The 23,682-nt window shown below is 41.9% G+C and overlaps 1 protein-coding gene across 1 annotated transcript; it reads right to left on the bottom strand.

Moving 5' to 3' along the window:
* Positions 1-1,118: 1,118 nt before the first annotated feature.
* On the bottom strand, positions 1,119-23,682 carry hsd17b12b (hydroxysteroid (17-beta) dehydrogenase 12b). The gene is made up of 11 exons (XM_048263348.1): positions 23,359-23,682; positions 15,079-15,125; positions 14,408-14,483; positions 12,555-12,662; positions 11,843-11,907; positions 11,668-11,712; positions 9,517-9,551; positions 6,064-6,145; positions 4,273-4,338; positions 2,783-2,932; positions 1,119-2,479 (listed from the first exon to the last, which is right to left on the bottom strand). The coding sequence occupies exons 1-11, from the start codon at positions 23,522-23,524 to the stop codon at positions 2,372-2,374; spliced, it is 948 nt and encodes a 315-aa protein (XP_048119305.1). The 5' UTR covers positions 23,525-23,682; the 3' UTR covers positions 1,119-2,371.

Genomic DNA, 23,682 nt, shown 5'->3' with positions numbered 1-23,682 from the left:
AATTAATCATGTCAATAAGTAGACAAAATGAACATTTGATGCTACGGATAGAATGATCACACTGGGACACATTGTGCACTTCCAGTTGTTTAGGGGTCAAGATTGCCACAGGCCAGTGGGATTTGTGGCAGCCATTAGAAAACGTGTTGTGCAGCTTAATGCCGTATGACCAGAGTGGATCATGGACATCTTCCATTTCCATGTCTAACTGCAACCCTTTTCACCCGAGGACACCAAGGTTGCATTTTTGTAGCCAACCTTAGCTACAGGAACATACAATAATCTGCCAGAGCAGCACGTTCGAGCAGCTCTAACAATTGCTGCCACTCGCCTTGTCGTGATAATCCCTTAGTATGGGCAAGCCTTCACTGGCAGATGCACAAGGACAACAGGAGAGGAAAGGTCATAGAATTGTCCTTGAAATAAAAAAATAGGTCTGCATTATTTAAAAGGATGAGACTGTCATGAAAGAAAATGATCAGCACAGAATGGTGTAATAGTGCAATAGGCTGCTTAGCCATAACACAAATGTTGAGTATAGAGCAGTCTTCTGTATTAATCAAGAAGCTGTGGTCATATTCATGTATGCAAAACCCATGATATGAAAATCTCAGAGAGCAGCAACCTCTTGTGGGGACTGTGCTTGAATCATCTCCACCAGTGGGATGGTGCCCTTGGAGCTGTAACAGTGGAGGGGAAAAAAACCCTTTGGCAGAACTTTCAATATATAGCGTTTTAAATATTTCAGTCTGGGAGCAGCCTTAAGGGTCCCCTCCATCTCCGGGACCTTGGGCCCTCAGGGTGATGGGCAAAAGAATGCAGGCAGTCCTTCATGAAAAACCAGCAACAGCGATTTGGGTTGGTGTGCACTGCATTATTCTCTTGTCACAATGCACACAATGAACCAGCCAAGGCCACATACTAGATCATCTTATGAAGCAGCTGTTCCACAGAGGTCAACAACATTTCAGTCATTTCCTCAGAGTCAAGTGCATTGTTTACCTGATGTCAGCAATCCATTATGTGACTGTACTGCATAACAATAACAATATTTGCATTTACATTTGCATGCATATTAAATTTAGACACAACCAATAAATAGCACATGAAAACAGACATAACTTTCAAAGCACTTTAATCACCACTGGGGGTTAACTGATACAGTAAAGAAGCATCATACAGATGAAACTCAAAAATCAGTTTCAAGCCAATTTCATAATGCTGCTCAAGGGAGCCCCTTAATAAAGGTCATCCATTGTGACAAATTTTTGGTCATTACAATGTTTCCAGTACACAATTTTGGAATGAGTGGGTATCTGTCAACTATTCACAGGGAAAATTGTTGCTATTATGTTACAAATGCCTGCAGTTCCTCAACACTTGGAAAAACAACAATCATATTTTAACGGACAGGACAAATATAAAAGACTCCAATTTCAGTGAGATTCACCAGCATCTCTTTCAAACAGATGTAGTGCGAACTAAGAGAAGTGCATGTCTCTGAGAACAATCCATTAAAAGTGTGACTGATAACACCATGTGGTGATAAGATGCCCTGCATATCCCAGCAGGAGAGTGCATTATGCAACCTGACTGGAGAGAATTTACACATTCAAAGACGGAGGCCCTAACATCACAGCATCTAAAACTAGAAACACAGAAATGTATATGACCAAAATCCCAGAATATGCTGGCGGGGGAAACATTCTTGCTTTGCAATGTACTTCAAAGACAGATGGCATGTTTTACACTGTTTCCATGGATATGAGTTGAACACTGAACTTCACATCTTCACATTGAAATAAAACAAAAAAAGTTTGTCTATGTTGAAAGCTGAAGAAAAAAAGTTAGTTCACATTTATGAAACAAAAAACCCATCACAAGTTAAATGGACAGTATGTTATAAACATGTGAGGTTTCTGACATTGTCTTTTTTTCCTCGTGTGTCAAGAAGTAATTTGTTTTTTCTTGTTAAATTGGAATACGCATGTTTTTGATACAGTGAGTGATGCAGGCAACCAACTGTCCTTTCTCTATAGCAAAAAGGACTGGCTGTAAAGCATTAATTCTTCAATCAGTAGTAATTTCTTTAAAAAAAAAAGTAAGTTAGTTAAGTGCTGATACAAACTTCATGACAAAAAAAAAAAAAAAAAAACAAAAAAAAAAAAAACCTCATCCTTTCAATTCCACTTTCACACAAACCTCATTTGAGCCCCTAATATTAAGACTGATATGGACACGCCTGTTCTTGGTCCCTCTAGAGCAGAGGAGGAAACGTGGAGGTGATGCTGATGGCTTTTTATGGTCAGCCTCTTCACCACTGGGTGTCCAGTGCGCTCCCCTCCCTCGTCTTGTCCAGCCTGTGTGGGCTCTAGCCCTGCTTCTGCTTTTTGAGGTAGCGTGCGCGCTGGGACAGATGCAAGCCCATGATGTGCTGGTTGAGCAGTCTGGCAGGGAGCAGCGCGGTGGTCACCCAGCCCTGGGGCGAGAGAAAGGGGGGACAAAACCTCACGTCAACACAGCGCAGGCCACGGGCTAACAATTCCCAGCAGCCATACAGGTGTAAACAGAGCTGACGCAAAGTTACACTTTGTCCCAGGATAATTGTTCATTTCGCATTAATACACTGTGTTTCCTCATCCGACTTCTCTGACACACACACGCACACACACACACACGAACACACACAGGCACACATACATGCATGCACACAGACACACACAGGAACAAACACATACAGTCTCTTCTTCCGAGGAGTTAACTTTGACAGCGATTGACTCACCATGATGGCGTGGGGCAGGTAGCCGTTGGTTTGACTCTCCAGGCCCACAGTGTTGAGCGCGGCAGCCACGTAGTGCTCCGGAGTGGGCTTGTCCAGAGTCGCTCTCCTGATCTTACTCAACTTGGTCGCCACAAAGAATGGCAGCACACTCTGGAAGGAAGCCAAGGCACCAAGCAGAAACTAACGTTAGCTGTACTAAGATGGCACATGCGCACAACTCAATCCTACATATCAGGCAGAACAAGGATGACAAAGATAAAACAGTTTCACATGACATGTTATGAGCACGAAAATAATTGTTTTTTTTTACAATAAGGATTGTTTAATGGTGTAATGCAGGGATGGGCAAACTTTTTGGCTCAAGGGCAACATTGGGTTTTGAAAGTTGCCCCCCCAACGACACACACATACATAAAAAAAAAATACATTTTTTATAGCCTATAATTTAGTACAAAAAGTATTTCTTTTAAAATATTAATTGCTTAAAAATACTGTTAATTGTATGCTGTTTAACAAATGTATAAATTGTGCACTGTCGCTTTAAGACAGTCGCTTTAATTCACGTTTATTTCTGATCTTCTGCCTGCTCCACTATGGCTAGTGCTGTACCTACGGCTGGGCCCTCTCACAGTTTTTAAATGGTCAGTAGTGGGAACGTCCCAATTAAGCGTTCCCAATTAAATGGATCGCATAATGTTCACGTTAGATCTGCTGCGAAGGAGATAACTAAGAGTTAACTTAATTTAACATGATGTTATCTCTATTCAACATGATGTTTTGACACTGACATTGTAAACGTTCTCTAAGGAGAGTGAAAAGCAGTTTGCAGTAAAGCTAACCAACGTCGTGTCTATCGCAGGAAAAAAAAATAGCGAGCAGCCTGATAACCAAATGAAATGCTCGGCGGGCCGGATGAATGTGCTTGGGGGCCGGATTCGGCCCGCGGGCCGCAGTTTGCCCACCCCTGGTGTAATGGTTAGATATACTCCCTCTTAATTGTACGTCAATCTATTTGAATTCGTGGCGAGATGGACAGGACAAAGCACTGGCAGTTCCTCCGTCTAACAGATTGACACTCAAATTTCTTTGAAATTCATTATTATTGTAACACTGGTTTTTTTATACTCACTCTGATTAATTATTTGTCTGTACATGCTGATTAAATTTGTTCAGCCAAACCTCGGGGATACACTCCCCCACTTTCACTGAGCTAAATTACACCCATTTCTGTGTTTATAGAGACTGCAGTATACCCATTGTTGAGGGCCTGTACCATTTTAAGAGTATCCATATAGTCTAAGACGCAACTTTACGTAAATCTTCCTTGAAGGGAAGAGAGACTATAGCATAACATATGGCTACAAGATAATGTGAGGTGGAGCCAGTGCATTACTCAACGCATGAAAGATGCAGCGTACAGTATGTTCAAGGTCATTCTGCTGTGGGTCTGGTCTATAAGGGCACAGAGAGGAGGCCTGCATTGATCTCACCTGAATGATGATGCCTTTCTTCCTGTACTCAGCTTCAAGCCCACGAGAGAAGAAATCCACAAAGGCCTAAGAGAGACAGGAGGCATCGCAGAGGAGATTTCCACACATCAATCAACTGCATCTCCACACATCATGGGTAACTAAGGTGATGGAAGCCTAGTGCAGTCATGCGGAGTGAGCCGTTTGCTTTGGGTTGACACTGTGTGGCTCTGTACTTCCATGTCTCCACAAATTGAAAATTAGTCTGGATGACTGGATGGGACTTTAGTTATTAAAAACATCATTTCTGACCGTGTGGGCTTATGCCTGTGATCGCACCCTTTTCTGTCATCAAACTCACAGCCTCTTATGGGAGGCCGAACAGACTAGTTCTAGTTGGTAAGCATGTTAGCTTTAGTAGACATAACAGGAGTAGTTACAGCATGAAATAGTTAAGAAGGCATTTCAATTGTGTGGGGAGAAAAAAGAAGGCCTAATCCTCGAAATGAGTCTAAATTGTTAAATCTCGATTGAACCATTGATCTAACATGTTTGTCTACAGATGTTAGTTTAATAACTAGATGTACTGCAAAACGGTACAAAATATGACCGCCACCCAGTCCTGCACATTATCTCTGCAAAAAATAAATCACTCGTCAATTTGTCTCCATCTCCTACTCCATTCTCTACTCTTGCAGGTAAATGAGTGTGTGCATGTGTGTGTGTGCTTTTGTGTACATGTGCGCTTCTCTGTGTGTGTGTGTTCGCTTGTGAGTGTGTGTGGGGGTCATGGTGTGTGTGTGTGTGTGTGTGTGTGTGGTGTCTGTGTGTTGCGTGCGTGCGTGCATGTGTCTTTATGTGTGTGTGTGTGTGTGTGGTTATGTGCGTGTGTTTGTGTGCAACTCTTTGCTCAACTCCACCATCTACAGGCCTACTGGTGTACAGTCACTAAATGTCCACATAATTTATTGTATGGCCCCCCATGAACGGAATTCCACGAAACTCAGCATGCATTCAGAGGCTGTCATAGTGATCTTAAAACGTCAAATTTTGTGCAGTTCTGAAAACGTCAGCCAAAGATACCTGCCATTACAATGCCTCATTTTTGCCTTTTCATTTTTAACTAGGTAGCACCATGTTCCTACTCTTCAAATTTCGTGTAGTTTTGAACATGTCAGCCAACTCTGACTAAACCTATATTCGCCAGAGCGACGGTCATAATAAATCAAACAAATTAGTGTATAGACAAATAGGTGGTGGTTGGTGAGGTTCCCCCCTTCACTGTAAAGCACTTTGGGTGCCTTGAAAAGCACTACGTAAATGCAATGTGTTGTTGTGTTGTATAAAAAATTACTATGACCGCTGTGCAAGCAAAGTGACGGTCATAGGATTTCTTTCATAGAGTTTCTTTCTTCCGGATTTTTTTTTTCCTTCAGTAATTTTTTGTCAACGATTCCCAGGACACTGAAAGACCGGGCTGCACGAAACTTAGTGGGGATGTAGACCCACAAGAATGACACGGATCCATTGATTTTCGTTTTGATCCGTCGCACCCCCCCACCCCCGAAATGTGGGTAGGGAGTGATTTATATTTGTGGACATAATGTGCAGCACTGGATGGCGGTCATATTTTGTACCCCTCTGCGGTACATCTAGTTTGTATTCATACTGAAATTATATTAGCACAAGACACAAAACACACTGTACTCCACCATGACAAATTATGCACATGCACACACACAATAATAACAACCTAATCAAAAGCATCAAAGGCAAATCAGTCCCACACATTAGTCTTTTGTGCACATGTACCTTGGTAGCAGAGTAGATGGTGAGAAGTGGGACAGGGTACATGCCACTGGCAGATGAGATATTTAAAATCACCCCTTTCGACCTGGAAAAAAGCCAAAACTCACATTAGAGGTTATCTGCATGTAAAAATGGCTCTAAAATGTCCTCTTGAAAGTTTTGCCTTTTTGCAGTTTTGAATGCCAGTAAGATTGGCTTAGAAAACAGGACCAAATGTGTCTGTAGAGGCACCTTGTTGAATTACAGGCCTTTATCAAACCTATGGCCTTGGAAGCTCGTCAAGGCAACTGTGAAATCTGGCGGTGACCTTGGTGTGGCCCATAATGTGAATTCTCATCCTGTTAAGGAAGCACTATGCAACAACTTTAGCAAAAATGTCCTTAATTATGCAGGTTGACACTTTCTGGGTCGTTTGGTGGGTGCTTCGTCTCCCCCCATCACTTCTCCGCGGAAAAAACGAATATGCAACTTTCTGAACCCGGTCCGAGTAAATCCGGATGTGACTCCGATTGTAGTTTCGAAGACTGCAAAACGGACGCCGACTTGGCTTTGTTGCTGCTGAAATTGTAAGTAGCCTACCCTTGGGTGAACTTCGTCTTTGTAATGTGGTTTGATAGTCTCTTGAACAATGGGTTTGCTCGACTGTTTTATTGTGAGCCCTGTATGTGTTTAGCTTGGTTTCTTGATGGCTAGCTGGCTAGCTAGTGGGGGTTTAGCGTAGCAGTAACATGCTACCGAAGCTGCAGGGGGAGCTGTGTAGTGAAAAATGCGAGCCCAAATCCGGTGAAAACCCAGAAACAGTGAAGGAATAACCAGACCTGCATAGTGCTTCTTTAACTTTCGCTTGGACCAATCATGTCTTACACTATTGTACAGCCACTGTATAGTAATGTGTGTGAAGCAGTACATATTTCAGTCTGGGGAAGGGGTAGGGGGTGCTTTGTTTGGCAGAAGTGCAAAAGTATCATACTGTCTCCAAGAGGGATGTCTTGAAATGTCTTGAATTTAGTATATATAGCAACATCTTCCTCGTAATATTTACATGTGCCAGTCACAAGCCACCACGTCCCTGTTCTGAATTACAGTATGTTCTGTATCTGGCAAAAAGAATCATGTAATCTTCATAGGGAGAGTGGTGCATTATGCCTAGCAACAAAGCAAGGCCAAGTTATGGGTATTTCAAAAGGTTAGACTCCATATACCTAAAGATATGGAAGGAAGTGGTTTAATTTATCCAACTTAAATTACATGTAGTCAGCAGTAAACAGAAGTTAGAAGCTACATGATATAAACACAAAGAAATGTCTTTCTTGTTGTTTCTATTCAGACAATGCAGCCTAATTAAAAAAGAAAGGAGTCACACGAGCCTACAGTTTGAATGCCATAGCTACCTGACAAACCCAACATGCGGTTGCAGTTAATACTTGAGATCACTAAATGTATACTATGAACAGTGGTCTACTAAGAAAAACAGGTTTCCATCTCAGAAAATGGAGCTGACCTCTCCATCTCACACAAGTCACACTGAAGCAAGTACCAGAATGTCTGATGAAACTAACATTTCAACAGAGAATGTAAGATGTTTTTTTGTTTCAGTATATAGCTATGAAGTTGCATTTCCAAACGAATGGATATCACATATTTTTAAATGCTAGGCCTAAATAAATTCTTCAGAATGGCCATGTGTATTGGATAGGCTATACTGATCTAGACAAACATTGCTTGCCATGGCTTGCTGTGACATGTTATTTTATTTTCAGGATCATCAAACATCACAGCTAAAATCAAGAGTGTTCAAACACAGTAAGTGGTGAGAGCCTGGCAGCAAATCATTTGTGGAGATGGCCATACCCTTGTGGGTTCTGGACAGTGTACTTTTGTGGTGCTTTTTCTGCTGTAAGACAATTACATTTGGGAACACATAATTGTTAATCCTCAGACATGTTTTAAAATACCCCACACCCATTTGGACTGGCTGTTTTGTTGTCACATCAACCATCAGAATGTCAGAATGGGGGAGGGGGGTGTCATCTTAGTGACTTTAACCGTGGCATGATTGTTGTACCCGAAGAGCTGTTCATTTCTGTACAAAGTAGAACTGCTGATGCCGCTGGAAGTCTAACACAAAAGTCTCTACCATGTACTCAGAATAGTGTGGGGGGAAAAAAGTCCAGCGAGCGGCAGTTCTGATGACAGAAAAGCCTTGTTGAGGAGAGAGAAATCAATGCCTTGCTTCTGATGAGAGAATGCCCAGACTGGTTGGACATGCCAAAAAGGCTACAGTACCTCAGATGCCCAGTCTGTACAACTATGAGGAGCAGAAAAACATCTCAGAATGCACAACACATCAAAACGTGAGGCCGCTGGGCTCCCACAACAGGAGACCACATCAGGTTCCACTTCTGTCAGCCAAGATCAGAGAGCTGATCTGAGGCTGCAGTAGGCACAGGCTCACCAAAACTGGACACTCAAAGACTAGAAACACACAGCCTGGTCAGATGGATCTCCATTTTTGCTGAGTCACACAGACAGTTGGGTCATTTGGCGCAAATAGCATGAATCCATGGACCAAGCCTGCCTTGTGTCAACAGGCCAGGCTGGTGGCGGTAGTGATTGGTCTGGAGAAAGTTTTCTTGGCACACTTTCGGCCTTTTAATTCCATTCGATCACTGCTTGAATGCCACAGCCTACACTCTTTAAACGAATGTGTTGGAAACAGCACATACTGTGTTGTCCTTTTCTGGATATATAGATGTGTCAAAAACAACACAAGTTGTGTTGTTTTCAGCACATTCATTTTAAGAGTGTATTTGAGTAGTGTTGCTGACCGTGTGCATCCCTTTGTGGCCACAACTCGCCCATCCTCTGATGGAACCAGTAAGGTAACAAATGCATCATGTCAAAAATCAAAAGTCATCTCAAACCCAGTCTCCAGATCTGAATCCAACAGCTTTTATTTGGGGTTTGATGGAATAGGTGACTCACAGCATGAACGTGCAGTTGACAAATCTGCAGAAACTGTGATGCAATCGTCTCAATAGCAATAAAGTCCGCACATCCAACAGCTCCCAAGCAAATATTTAATTATGTGACATTTCGGGGCAAGCCCTTCCTCAGACGTGAGTAATCATCTCAACATGGATCAGGATCTCAAAGGAATGATTCCAATATTTTTTGAGATCCATTACCCAGCCAGGAACTGCCTACTGACCTACAGAAACTGAGAGCTCCATCATCGGTTTTGGTTTCCAGTTTGAGATTCTACTGAAAAGAAATCCAAACACTCCAGAAGAGCTCTGTCACACACATACACCCCCTTGTGCTCTTCTATGGAACATTTATACTCAAGTGAAACATGCCATTAGCAACCTCAAGCTTGAGAACTACACAATACACATATTAAGGAAATAGGATGTTGTGGCAATATGGGGTGGATTAGATAAATGGGTAACTCACCTGTCTACCATCAAGGGCAGAACAATCCGGGTCATCTAGAAAGCAAGACAGAGACAATAAGTCAGGTCAAGTGATGTACAGGATTAAGATAGATTGTGAATTAGATCTGTTTATAGATTTATATAAATCTGTAATATCAGCATCATGTGTACATAACGTGTACATCTTCTTGGGACTGTTATTGATAGTAAACAAAAATGGCAGACACATATAGTTTGCATCAATTGATGAAGGATTTCCTTTTAATTACTGAAATTCACTGACATTGTTTTGCTCATAAGGTCTCTAATAAAGGGACGACTTGTAACTTCTAACTGTCCTTCGACTAATGATCATGTAGCTGGTCCATGTTGTGAACTGACCACGTGACAACATGCCTGATTGAAATCTATGTGGGGTAGATGAGTACAGGGGCAGAGTGCAGAATTGTAAGGGAGAGCCAATGCCTGCCTCACCATACTTTCCAACGCATACAGCACTCCCCCTACTGGGAACAGCTGAACAAGTTTTGAAATCGAGAAGAAAAATTGCTGTCCTCAAGTGCTACATGCACAAATATATAGATCATATATATTTGTATATATATTTATATATCATATATAAATATAGGGCTGCAACCATCATATATAAATATAGGGCTGCAACAATTAATAAGGAAAATGATTGCAGCTTCTTAAAATATATATTTTTTCTGCTTTCCTCTAACAAAGTAAGCTAAATATGTTCAGCGTGTGGAACACAACCAAAACGTTTTATATCCAACACATGCAACGCTCAATAGCAGAGTTAATAACAATTCCAATAATTGTAATAGGTTTAATAATTAGAATTATGCAACAACTTTTTGAAGTATGCCTTAATATTACAACTAATTTTGGTATAATTTTTAAATTGATAATGTGTAGTCATGTAAAAGGACAGAAGAACATGTGTCGTTCCCACCAGCCATCCAGGATATGCACTTTGCAGTTCAGTGCTCATGGTAGGAACATACTGCGAAAATGAAAGAATACCTTTCACAGCATGACATTGTTGGCTATATCACCAAAAGACATCAGTTAGCCCATGTCAGCTAGCCAACAAGCTTCTAGCGGTGCTTACAAGGCTTTGGGTGGTGTTTTGCAAGGTCTTAAAGCGCTGCTTTAAAGACAACACACAATGCGCTGCTTTAAAGACAGCACTTAATATCATTTTTAAACACTTACATGATTTACCAAAAAAATAAAAATACTTAAAAGTTATTAGATGTGCATTATACTTTTCAGTGGGCACTGATTTGAGAACACACTCAACGAGTGCAGCAGACGCCGTATGGTTTGGTAGGTGGACTGTGTGCTGGATCTAGAGCTATGGTCACTCAGGGTCTCTAATATGGATCTCTGGGCAGCCATGCTGGTGTGGGGCAGGGTGGCTACTCTAGCTGCTTCTGTCATGAAGGCACAATGTTTGTTTCTTGTGTTTCCTTTTGAGTTAACCTATTAGACACGACATATTATGGGGAGGCCGGTACAGGGTAACCTATGGTATAGGCTACTGGGCATGTGGCCTTGACATGGTCATGTTCCTCTACCGTGGACACTCAAGACATATCTTTGCTTTCAGCTTTGGGTTGGACCACATTTTTGTTTCTGTTGTGTGTGCTTAGGGCACTGTGCACGGGTGACCTCTCCCCATGCCCCAGTTTTGGTTGTGCCTACAGCATGCATCTTCATTTCATTGAACCTGGTCCCCCATTATTCCTTTCTTTTTTCTGCCAATATAGAGTGGCATCTAATCTTAGTAATTACATTTTTGAAAGATTCAGTATAATATGCATCAACATATCACACCAGTGTCACTAAATCAGGTTCATAACATACAGGTGATGCCATTTAATTTAAAGAATAACATTATGTGATTCATACCACTGTTCAGTAACAATGATGAATGTGGCCAATTGTGTTTGTGAAGCTTTAAACAACACCAGTAAGGTGAAACAAGTGATAACAACAACAACTAATAAAACAGAAATATTATAATGGCAATGGCGGGGCTTATTCCAACAAATAGACCTGCATGTGACGTTTGAATGTCTCATTTTTGGTCTATTGTTGTTGGAGAGGTAAACTTCACATTCAATAGCAAGAACACAATTATTCTAAAAGAACAAACCTGACAGACAGAGGTGATGTTGACATTAATCATTGTGTCGATAAACTGCAAAAAGGGAGAAAAATAGGCATAATGTCATGTCAACGGATTAACAATGCTGTCTGAGTTATGACCAGACAACAGTAATAATAAACTTGTTCAATGTGGCACACACATCCTGTCTTGATATACTTACTTGGTCCAAATTGGGGACGTTGAGGAAGAACTCCGGGTAAGAGTAGGAAATTCCAACATTGTTTACTATGGAGAGAAGACTATGATCAAATTTTCTGGCTAGCATTTAACCAGAAAGCAGGTAAGTATAAAAGAGTGTGTCTTTGTATGGAGTGCAACAGCCATCATATAGCGCCAAACAAATTAACCATTGGCAATGTAAACATAGGCAATACATTCTATACTAGACACACATGCCAATGGTAGATGAGGGTCTGACACTGGCTCGCTTGTAGAGGAGCTCTGGACCCAGAATGGACTTATGAGTGGCCTGCGTTGGTAAATGAGTTGGGTTGGCCGCTCATCGCACAGCCCATGTATTTAGTGGGGACAAGCGTGAACTCCAACCAAACCTAAAATACATTTAGCATCTATAACCCAGGGAGAATGCAGACATGAATTCTGAGATATTGGCAAAGAGAAGATGCTGTGTATTTTCATTTAATATAATATATGCTATATGATAACATTGAATTAAAGTAGCCCCACAATTCAGATTCAAACAAAACGGCCTGATGAAATAATCAACTCTCAAGCATCAATTTCAGCCACAAGGTGGCAGCAGTGTCTTTGAAAAAAGGAGGCTCCCTGCAATGGAATCACCCAACACCAACCCCAGCTACTCCGCCTTCGTACAGTGTGTTAACAGTATGGACGTGTAAAACGCCACTTACCTAAAACCCCAATCTCTAGTCCAGCCAGTCCATTCTCAATCTTTGGATAGATGTCAGTAGACCCAAAGTCCGCAGCGATGGTTTTGGTCTCAACACCATATTTACTTTCTAAAAAAATGTGGAATCAAGTTAGTGCATAAAAATACACATTAGGCCACTCCAGGGAGAAATCTAGTTGGCATTGTGTTGAACCTTACACTATGTAATGTTTATGTAGCATAGTATGCAGTATATATTTTAGTTTTGAGTGATGGAGAAGCACAGTAAAGAAAGCGAGAGAAACCCTGATCACCAATGTGGGTAACCATTGTGGGTAACAAATACATAGAGTGACATTTTTCAACAGGTTACTGTGAATGACCCATGCCTTTTGCATTCATAGAGTTATTCGATCAAAATTGAACAGACGTTTTTAAAGGCACTGCTTCGTACTGTAGTGGGTAGAGGTCTTCAAACACGTTTGACACAGCCTTGTCCTTATTTTAGCAGCACTGAGTCAAAGCAGCAGTCACGCTGCCCAAATCTGCTTCTCCATCAGTGAACACGAAAGAGAAAGTGTGTGTGTAAGAGAGGGAGAGAGTAGGGCGTGTGTGGCTATGAGCTGCTAGAGGAAGCAAAGTGGATGTGAGTGCATGTGAGAAACAGTCAGAGAGTTTGTGTGTGTGTGAGTGTGTGTGAGAGAGGGAGAGAGAAAAAGAGAGAGAGACAGAGTGAGACCATTTGCTGGCACTGTGTGCCATTCACAATTTCCCCTCAGCCCTACCCACATTCCCTTCACTGAGAAATATATTTGAGCGTTTTAACAACCCTCGGCAAAATAGCCTTTGTCTCTAGCTCACCTGAACACCACATTAGTCCAACAGAAAGAGGGGGAATTAAAAACTAAATTATCCTTAAATTGTATAAATCCTATCTGATAAACCATTAAACCATATTCACTACAGCAAAGATGACAGAAATAACTAAAATAAAGAATACAATACAACAAAGAATTATTATTAGTGATTAAATTAAATGTAAGTCTTTATAAAAAACGATCACGCAACATGGTGTTGCTGTTGCAATGGTTCAAATTGTACCAATGCCAGCGATAAAACCATGTGTACCTTGATCAAGGGCGCTTGATCAAATGCCCCAGTTAAGGCCACACTGCATAATGCAAACAGTCCTGTGCCAGAGCCAGAGCTCGTGACCATTTTAACCAGCATGCCCACATCTGGCTGGAGGGGTGTGCCAGCGCTCCTGAGTGGAGAGTTGGGAGTCGCTTCGCTCCTGAGCACCCTGGCGTCCCTCTCCCACCTCCCCTCCCTGGCGTCACGTCACGTCACATGCTCCCCGAGTTCGCCTCCATCTGCGCAGCCCCGCTCTGTCGCAGCAGCCAGGCAACTCGGCTGGCAGAGTGCCGGCCACTAAAAATACCCTCGGTGCTCATTAACATCGGCCTGACTGACATTCATTCAGCAGAGACACATACCCATTCCATCTCACTCTCTCTCTCTCTCTCACACACACACACACACACACACACACACACACACACACACACATTTGAAGAACAGAGACAGCCTCACCCGAACAGCCAACCACACTCCCCATTCATATAAATCACCTCTACAAAATTGACTAAGGCCGCATCTGTGCTTAACCAAAACAACAGAGTGTCTTACTGAATACAGAAAAAAAACACACCAAAAGCCCTCACCTGTTTACAAAGAACTGCTCTTTCTAACGTAGGTGTAAACATTCAACATCCTCTGCATTTACCTACAGAGGTCCTTAAACTGAGCTCACCATGGAGGGGTGTGTGTGTGTGTGTGTGTGTGTGTGTTGTACAGAGTGTGACGAGTACCCACCGATGGCTTTGGAGACGTCATCCAGCTTCTCCTGTGAGCGGCTGACCAGCACAATAGCAAAGCCTCGCCGTGCGAGCTGAGAGAAAAAAAAAAAACACAAACAATCAACACCAAATACACTTCCTAGCGCACTGACATGGAAATATGGAGATAATCACATGGCAACTTTATTTGTAAAACAAGATTTTTTTTTTTTCATATTACATCAAGAACATGACAAATTTGCAGACTGTTAAATACCAAGATAAATCTAGCTTTCAAACCATACCTCTAAAACAATCTGCTCTTCCTTTAGAACCACAGAGATTGACTCATATTTTGCTTCTCTTCTCTACCACCTCTACTGACTGAATTCCTGCACAGTCTATTTTCTTCAACATATTTTTGAAAATCTCCAAATAAATCCTTCTGACTGAGCTGCGGTGAATGCGCTAGTAGTCCTGAATTGACGTGGGGTCTTGCAGTGGACACGCAGCCCTCCGCTAGATGCCTGTGAATGCACCGAGGCACTGAGAGGCCTCCCCAGTCCTCTGGGTAAAAACCTCTCCGCTGATGACTCATCGTGATTTCCATCAAAAAAAAAAGAAAGAAAGAAAGAAAAAAAAAAAAAAAAAAAAAAAAAAAAAAAAAAAAAAAAAAAAAAAAAAAAAAAGGAACCCCGGGAATCTTACCTCCTCCGCATAGGCCTTCCCGATCCCATCTGTGGCTCCAGTTACAACTAATGGGAGAGAGAACAGGGGATGCAGGAGGCATTATATTGTGCTAGAACAGGATAGAGGCTCCTAGCCTTTCATTTCATGACCTTTCATTTCATGCCTGTTGTGTAAGGAGAACTTATCAATGAAAATGAATGAATGGCACATTGAATATTACAACTGCGGTCAGAATGCTTTGCCATAGCGGCCGGGAGCTGCAGAAATGACAAAGGGCCATAGCAGGGTAGGGCGTGTTCTTCTGCATTTCTCTCTTTGCCTGTCTTGCTTTACCAATGTAGCGATGCTATTTTTAGCCGCTCGGTACATTGCCTCTCTTTCAGCTCCTCGGCTAAAAATAGCATGTGGAGGGAAGCAAAAAAGGCAGGCAGCCTAGAGCGAACTGTATGCATTTTCAGCAACAGGAGACACCAACAACAAAAAAATAGAAGACACAAAAAAATGATGCATTCACTGAGGACATGTCTGTCTCTCTCTCTCTCTCTCCTCAGCCCAGGACAGCCCCAAGGACAGCCCTCTCATCCCCAGCCTTAACCTTTGCATCTTCAGTGTCAGAAAACCCTTGGCTGATTAAACATTAATATGTGCAGCCAGCTTCCATTGGAAATACAAAAGAGAGAGCTAAGGAGAGGAAAGGAGAGGAGAGGAGAAGAGAGGAGACGAGAGGAGACGAGGAGAGGATGGAGGGAGGCAGGCATGCAGGCAGGCGGAGAGGGAGGGGTGGATGACGAACAATAAGACAAGAAGGGAGGGGAGAGTGAGGACAGATCCTAGGGGCAGCTAAAAATAGAAAGAAGCAAGTGAAAGGCAAGCGGCAAACAGAGAGCATGAGGAGGCACGGGAGATTCATGCAGTCAGGCATCTCTAAAATGGACTGCCACACACAAATGTCAATGGGTGCGCAGCACAAAGGCACATTCTTTTGGAGACGCACCATTTTTGTACATTTGCCGTATTTGTCGAGACCAGTAGTAAAGCAAATAAAGGTTTTCTCCTGAATTGAAAAGGATCTGACAAGGTTTGTGCAGTTTATTCTTCTCATCTCACAGGTGAATGGCATCTGATGCTACGTTTCCATTATAATGTCTTAATTATCAGCCATATCATCAATACTGATGAAAAAGCTTTATTATCAAGGAGCAAGAACATTTCCTTGAAAACATGGCACAATTGACACTGGAGGTTGTTGGCTCCAACACAGGCCCCAGTAGCATCAAAGTCAATGTGATTAAAGTTGTCTTAATCTCATTAAAGCATGCCGTAAAGTACTCCATTCATAAAAGGCTGCTCCAGACACAAAGGATCTGTGGCTAATATCTCTAGTCCTGGATGGACTTCACTCTATACATGCCCCTGCCTTTTTTCTGATGCTCTCTACTGTCAAAATAATGTGTAGTAAAACATAAGGAAAGACACAAAGCAAGAGGTAAAGACCTACATCACGATTAAAGCTATAAGGGACTGCTGCTGATCCCAAAGGAGATACGTATATCCAGCAAGGTCTGTGAATGTGGTTGTAGCCTTGGCACAAGCATAAGCCATTCATAATCCTCACAATATTAACGGCAAATGACACACAACAGTAAATATGGTCAATCGCAACAAAATTTTTCTTAAAATAAAATGAGACAAAGAGAGTTGATTACTATGCAAGCTGATGCAGGCGAGAGGATTGAAATTAGAAATGTGATTTTATAAAACAAAAGACACCCTCTCACACTGCACACGGATGCAAATACTGCTGCCACTGCTGCTGCTGCTGCTGCTGCTGCTGCTGCTGCTAAATATTCCACAGGCTAAAAAAAGAACTGAAGATTAAAAATACCACGCAGCCACTGCAGCCTTGTCTGGAACAGCCGCAGCACTTGAATACCAACGAGATGCTACTCTCAGCAGCCCCCGGCATCTCTTGCACTCGTGCACACACACGCAACACACACACACACCATCACTCCACTCTTCCTTCCAGGGTACAGTGCAGCACTCTGAGGCTATGTGTGCATCTGCACATTGTGTGAGCAGAGGCCTGCCTGCCTGCCCGAGCAGCGCCAAAAGCCATTTAGTGTTGCCGTGGCTCCTGAGGCACATGTCCTCTGCGTGCGCATGAATGGGACATTCACAATTCCACAGGCGCAGCCTCCTCATTGGGTCCCAATGGCTAATATTCATGGCACCTTCTATTTTTAGATTTGCAAGACATGTCAAAGCGATTCATTCAGAGGCTAAAATTTTTTCAAAAAGTGAATGGTATGGAGTGATGGTGGTGGTAGTTGGGGGGTGGGGTGGGGCTGGGGTGGTTGTCATCTCCCTGTGTATGCAGAGTTATGCAACTACGCATCCAGCTCTACCCAGGCACTGGGATCCTCCCACTCCATTGGATGCTGCAGCAGAGACTTCAAAGGGCCTCCTGGGTCCCTGCTCAGAAACATGCCTCTCTAAATAGTATGGGCTGCCACATGCTGCGCGATGGCTTTATATGCTGCACATCAGGGCTACGTGCAATAAAAGGGGGAGGCTTCAAAATTGGCTCCTCTAAAAATAGTCCATAGATGTATTTAGTATCCCCGAGGCTGGATTTGAGCGAAGAGGATGGGGGCATGAATGTCTCTGTGCATTGCTCCAGTGTACATTAATTCATAAAAACGCATTAATGAGCCATTCTTAAGCTTCCATTACACCTAGAGAATCCCTCTTAGTGCTTCTGATGACCAAGCTACATTCAGGAAAAAGCCTAAGCTGCAAAAATCAGCATGCACAGATTGAGGCTCAACATCCTTGTCAACACCATAACTTATGCTCTATTATTAACCCACTGGTTTAATAATATAACAGTTTTGGTTGTGGTGGTACAGGCATTCATAGGATTTAACATGTGATTGGTATGGGTAACTGCAATCCAAAATCTACATATTGAATGAACCAGAAGAGGTTTTTGGGTTTGCAGAAGGATGCTGCATGACATAACTTTTCTTGTGTGTGTGTGTGTGTGTGTGTGTGTGGGGAAGTGAACGAGCACGCATGCATAATGGGGGAGGGGAGGGCATGGCATGGTGAGCGAGGCATGATGCTGAGCGGAGGGCTCAGTGGGAGGAGGTACTGTATGTAAAATGAAGAGCAGCAGCACGTGTCTCGGAGGGTGCCCATCACAAGATGACTCCATTCACAGAGAACGCACAGAAAACCACCATCCAATCACAAGCTTGCCGCCCAGGGAAGCCATAACAAGGAGCCTACTTTGGCCATGGTGTGACAAAAGCACCCATTCACAAAGATACTTTCCCTATAGACAAATGCTTGGAAATACATGCAATCCGTTGCAGCAGAAGTATATATTAGGGATGCACGATATATCGGCGGCCGATATATTATTAGCTGATAAGTGAAAAAATTAAAATATTATTATCGGTCCGCTAACTTTACCGCGCTGGTCGGGGAAACAAATAAACAAACTCGTTAGTGGGACGAGTACATAAGTAGGCCTAGTTCTAAGTTGTGTTTTAGTATTATATTTGCATTACTTTAGCTTGGGTTTTGTATTATTACCTAGAAATATGCTAACCATTCGTGCTTCAGTTCCAGACATGTCATCATAATATGTTATTAAAACCTTCAGGGCTTCGCCTTTCATTTCTGCTGCAGCAGGTTGTGCAACAGAGTAGACGGACATAAGATACAGTATGAGGAGTTGCAGCTTTATTCAGTTACCCGCAGTTGAAACTAAACCTAAGTTTCCCTCACAAACTCTGATTTGGTCGCTATACTGTAGCTTATTCCAAGCTGAGCCGTTTATGAGCGTTTAGTCCTAAATGAAAACGATTCAAACTCTCTAGCCACTCACTCGCAATTTACTGACGTCAGGTTCACTTAAAAGAGCCACACATACTGTAGGGCTAGGCTACTGTTATGTTGTTGACTGCCATACTATTGAGGACTAATATGAGTTCTGTCCATCATTTGGTGGTAGGTAAAATTACGCTTATTAAATGCTTTCCCCAAATCACTTTTCACATTTTTTTTTTCAAGAGTAATATTATCTGTTATCATATTGGCCACAACAAACCAATACATATCGGTTATCGTTATCGGCCCTAAAATTCCATATCGGTGCATCTCTAGTGGTGACCACAAGCATCTTGAACCATGGTGGTTTGCCATTGACATAAGTCAATTGTCCAGGCATTCAAGATGTCTACATGAGGAAAAAACACGTTGTTTTCACCTTATATTCATTAGTTTACCAAATCTTTTCCTTTCATGAAGAAGCAACCTGAAGTAGCACTCCTCTATGGGGAGTACCTTTCTATGGAACACCCAACAGACTTGTCCTAAGAAAACTACAAACAGCCAAGTTGGCACCACAGAATGCTAGCTAGCATGCTAACCAAAGTATTTCTTTCTTTGTCAATGCCAATATACATTCTACGCATAATGTCCATAAAACTAAGAGTATAAACTATTGCCCAGGACTAGGTTAAGATGATGCATGTTCAAAAATTATCTGAAATACACAAATTATTTATTCAAGATGAACTTGTGATAACATCTCATTCTTGCTAGCATAGAACATATATTTTGCTCACATGCCACTGCCTAATTCATAACATAGTAGTCCAAAACTGCTCTACCAAGATCAGTGTATTCTGTACCTCAGCACCAGTCATCCTTAGTGAAATGTCAACCAAGTCAACCCGCACTTCTGCAACTTCCTGCGTCATAGCAGAGCTCCCAGGAACCCATTCATCCGGTGGGAGTAGGCGCTCTCCAAATCTAATATATCTCAGTGATGCCCACCAAGAGCGTACTTCCTGGGATTCACGCACCACTGGGCTGCTCCAGCAGGTACTCATTCATGCAGTTGAGCCCTATCCTTAGGGGAAGTGAAGCAGCACTGGGAGATGTGCTTAAATATTTTCTCTGTGACCAAACCTCATATCAAAGAAATAATAATTCTCTTGAAGGTACTTAATAGCATGTAACATGATATATTAGCTATTCTATAAAGCTACTTTTTTCCAGTTTTTGAAGAACAAGCATGCACAGCATTCTGCACTCTGCACAAGCATGCACAGGTGAAAGGGTGTTGATGTTGAAATTTTTGGTGTTAGCTAAACTGTCCTTCACCATTCCAGTGTCATTGTGAACTGACAGCAGAGGAGAGGAGGACAAACCCAAACATACAGATAATAAACTAAAACAAATGTTTCACCTCATCCTTAAATGTATGGCCTTGGACATAGAATAACATAATAATAATGAAGCTCAACCAAAGCAGCAGGGAGCACGTGTTAATGATAGAATATAATCATACTGAAAGAATAGAATTATACTGAAAGAACAGGATTGGGCACCTGTAGGCCAGAAATCATACAGTATAATCAAGCTAACTCCAGAGTTTTGCCATCAAGTATGGAGTCAAAATAGGGTCTTTAATATTGAGAGCTTGTGTAAAGATGTTCACATGTGTAATAAAGTTTTGCAGCTGTGCAAAAGGAGTTCTGTGTGTGCAAAGACATTTCGTACCTGTAGAAATATTTTGTACATGTGTGATAAAATGTGTACCTGTAGAAATATGATGTACTTGTGTGAAAGAAATGTGTATTTGTAGAAATGTTTTGTACATATATGGGGGGGAAATGCGGATCTGTAAAAATATTTTGTACACGTGTGTAAAAAATATGTACCTGCACAAATACTTTGTATGTGTGTGAATCTCCTACGCGACGCTACGCTAAGCTTTCCTGCACAACACAGAAAGTTCGAGCTTGTGAAACTGATATAGAATGCGTACGGACTTTTGACCCTAATTTTACTGCCTTTCTGAAGAGCCAATCAACACATTGCTTACTGCCAACCAATCAGCCTTCCCCACCGACCACCCAGATTTTGCCGCTAAACCACAGATCTAGAATTAAAACCGGTGGTAACAGCAAGGGCAGATAGGTCGTAACATTACTACCGATAAGTATTTCTGGACTAAAATACTGCAAAGCGATTTGGTTACTTTATTTGTCATGCTTTTATCAGTTGTAACATAGTCAAACAGTTAAGAATATCATATCAGAACATGAAATGATAAGTGTAGCTGCCATCCTCCTAGCTGACATTTATCGTAGCTCATAGTGCTAGGGCATAGATATATTGTCAGTATATATATCTATGGTGCTAGGGCTAATGTAACTCGTCCGTTTGTACGTTGCCCAGCGAATAAGTAGGCTTAATTCTTACATGTCTTAAGTTAAAGAATTGAAAGAAATAGGAAATAAAGAAAACGCTTGAACGGGTTTATCCATTTACATTCAGATCTTGCCATAGACTTTTCCTAAGCGCTTGCTTGCTTGGTAGTCTACCGTCCTGTTCAGTCTATGGTTGCTATAGCAACCGCTGCTGTGTTTTATAAACTGACGAGATAACCGTGCAGTTGTGGTTGAAATACTCCCGAAACACAAAGAAAACAAAACAAAATGTACCTATGTAAGAAAATGGGATATTGTTGTATTCCAAACAATAAACCAACAGTCCTGGAAGGGCATTACTACGGTTAAATCTCACTATAATCTCCTAGCTGTGGATGTCCCATTAACACATTCATTTGATTCGTCTTTTTGCTGTCCACTAGGCTATTATAGGCTTGCAAAGGGTGATAAAATAAACGTATTCTCATATCAAATAATAGTAGCAGATAAACATAAATGTGTGTACAGTATTACTGTGTTATAATCATAAACTGAATCACCCTTTCGGAAATGGCTTTGAGTATACTCTTTGATATGAAGCCAATCTGTTTAGCACCAAAATCTGGGTGGTCGGTGGGAAACGCTGATTGGTTGGCAGTAAGCAGTAAGCGATTGGCTCTTTTGAAAGGCAGTAAAATTAGGGTCAAAAGCAAAGATTCGCTCTGTTCTAGAATCTTTGGTCAAAAGTCCGTATGCATTGTAAATCAGTTTCACAAGCGCGTACTTTCAGTGTTGCGCAGGAAAGCATCGCGTAGCTTAGGAGATTCACACACGTACAAAGTATTTGTGCAGGTACATATTTTTTCCCCACGTGTACAACATATTTTTACAGATACACATTTCTTTCACACAAGTACATAATATTTCTACAGGTACATATTTTTTTCACACATAGGCCTACAAAATATTTCTACATGTACGAAACGTCTTTGCACATGCAGAACTCCTTTTGTACAACTGCAAAACTTTATTACACATGAACATCTTTTCACAAGCTCTCAATATTAAAGACCCTATTTTGACTCAATAATAAAACTTGTTGAAGATACTGGATCATGTCCTGACATTACAACGTTTGCATGAAATAGTTAGGAATCCTACATTTATTCTATTTGATAGTGCAATTAATAGGAGAGAATCTACCATATTCATTCTGATCTTTGATTACAGGTACCTTGATGAGTGGCCTTTGAACAACATTTCACCTACTTCCTCTACTTGGGCAGGCCCAGAGTCAGAAAGAATTGCAACACTCGATCACGCCATCAATAGTTTCAAAAAACCTGTGCTGAATGGCTGTATCACAGGAGGGTGGTGTGTATTTCTGGATGCTGGAGGGCATTTAGCAACTCATTGGCTACTGACCAAGTGATTGGCCATTTCCAGTTCCAAAAATGTCTCCATAACCTAGAAACTGGAACAGAAGCTGCCATCTTTTCCCACGGTCTCTTATGGGAGTGTCACCACTTTCTAGTTTGAATTATGTCTCACTAATGATAAGAATCATGCTCGCCTGGTTAGTATTGCTAGGCCTACATTAAATTGCATTAAGCATATAAGGGATAAGAAACGTTACGTGAAATGAAAACTAGGACACACCGGACAGACCTACAGTGTGCACACTGTGTGTGAACAGTTGAACAATTTGGCCAAGTCCTTCCTTTATTCAGGAAGCTATCTGGAAATCACACCCTAGAAAGGACAATTGAATCAGATTAAGTTGATGGGCTACACATTCCTGTGTATTCGCATTAGATAAGCAGCCTTGCAGCGATTCTGGCAAGCTATCTACAGTGAGAACAAGACAAAAACGTGTCTGGAATTATTAACAAAGATCTTCAGAAGACCTTATTCCTAGTTAGCAAGGCAGTTAGCACATTTGAGTGTTATCCCGGATTTACCCGGCTTACTACTGAAGCAATGCTATCTGCATGGTTGCCAGTTTAAGCAGGAAAACGTTAGCTTGCACATTCTTGTTTGCATCGTTATGTGCGATTATACTGACCTGCCCATTTTCCAAGTTTAGCGGGTGAAACCAGCTTTCCATTACCCAATATCCATATCTTCAGGCCGTTTAAGAGTCGGTATACGGAGCAGACAGAGAACCAGGCCGCAGTTAAAGCACCTAGCCAAAACAGTGCTGGTTTCACGAGCTCTAGTATGGACTCCATAGTACAATTCAAAACGTTACGTGCATATGAGTTCCCGCTATTTAAATGCAACCAATTATTGGCTCAATTAGCGTTGCATACAGCTTCTTAGTATGCACTTGCTACTGATGCATGGAACCGGTTCGCGAAATCTTCCCTCTCCTGTCAGTGGTGCTTGC

The sequence above is a fragment of the Alosa alosa genome, chromosome 14 (genome assembly GCF_017589495.1).
Source record: "Alosa alosa isolate M-15738 ecotype Scorff River chromosome 14, AALO_Geno_1.1, whole genome shotgun sequence".
Taxonomy (NCBI): domain Eukaryota; kingdom Metazoa; phylum Chordata; class Actinopteri; order Clupeiformes; family Clupeidae; genus Alosa; species Alosa alosa.
This window is presented reverse-complemented; position numbering and strand designations above follow the sequence as displayed.

Bases quoted from the DNA above. Each gene is read 5' to 3' on its own strand.
- hsd17b12b (XM_048263348.1), bottom strand. From the start codon at position 23,524: ATGGAGTCCATACTAGAGCTCGTGAAACCAGCACTGTTTTGGCTAGGT. The intron at 11,713-11,842 runs GTAAGTATATCA...CCCTTTTTGCAG, and splicing joins ACGTCCCCAATTTGGACCAA to TTTATCGACACAATGATTAA. The intron at 2,480-2,782 runs GTGAGTCAATCG...CTCTCGCCCCAG, and splicing joins ACCTGCCCCACGCCATCATG to GGCTGGGTGACCACCGCGCT.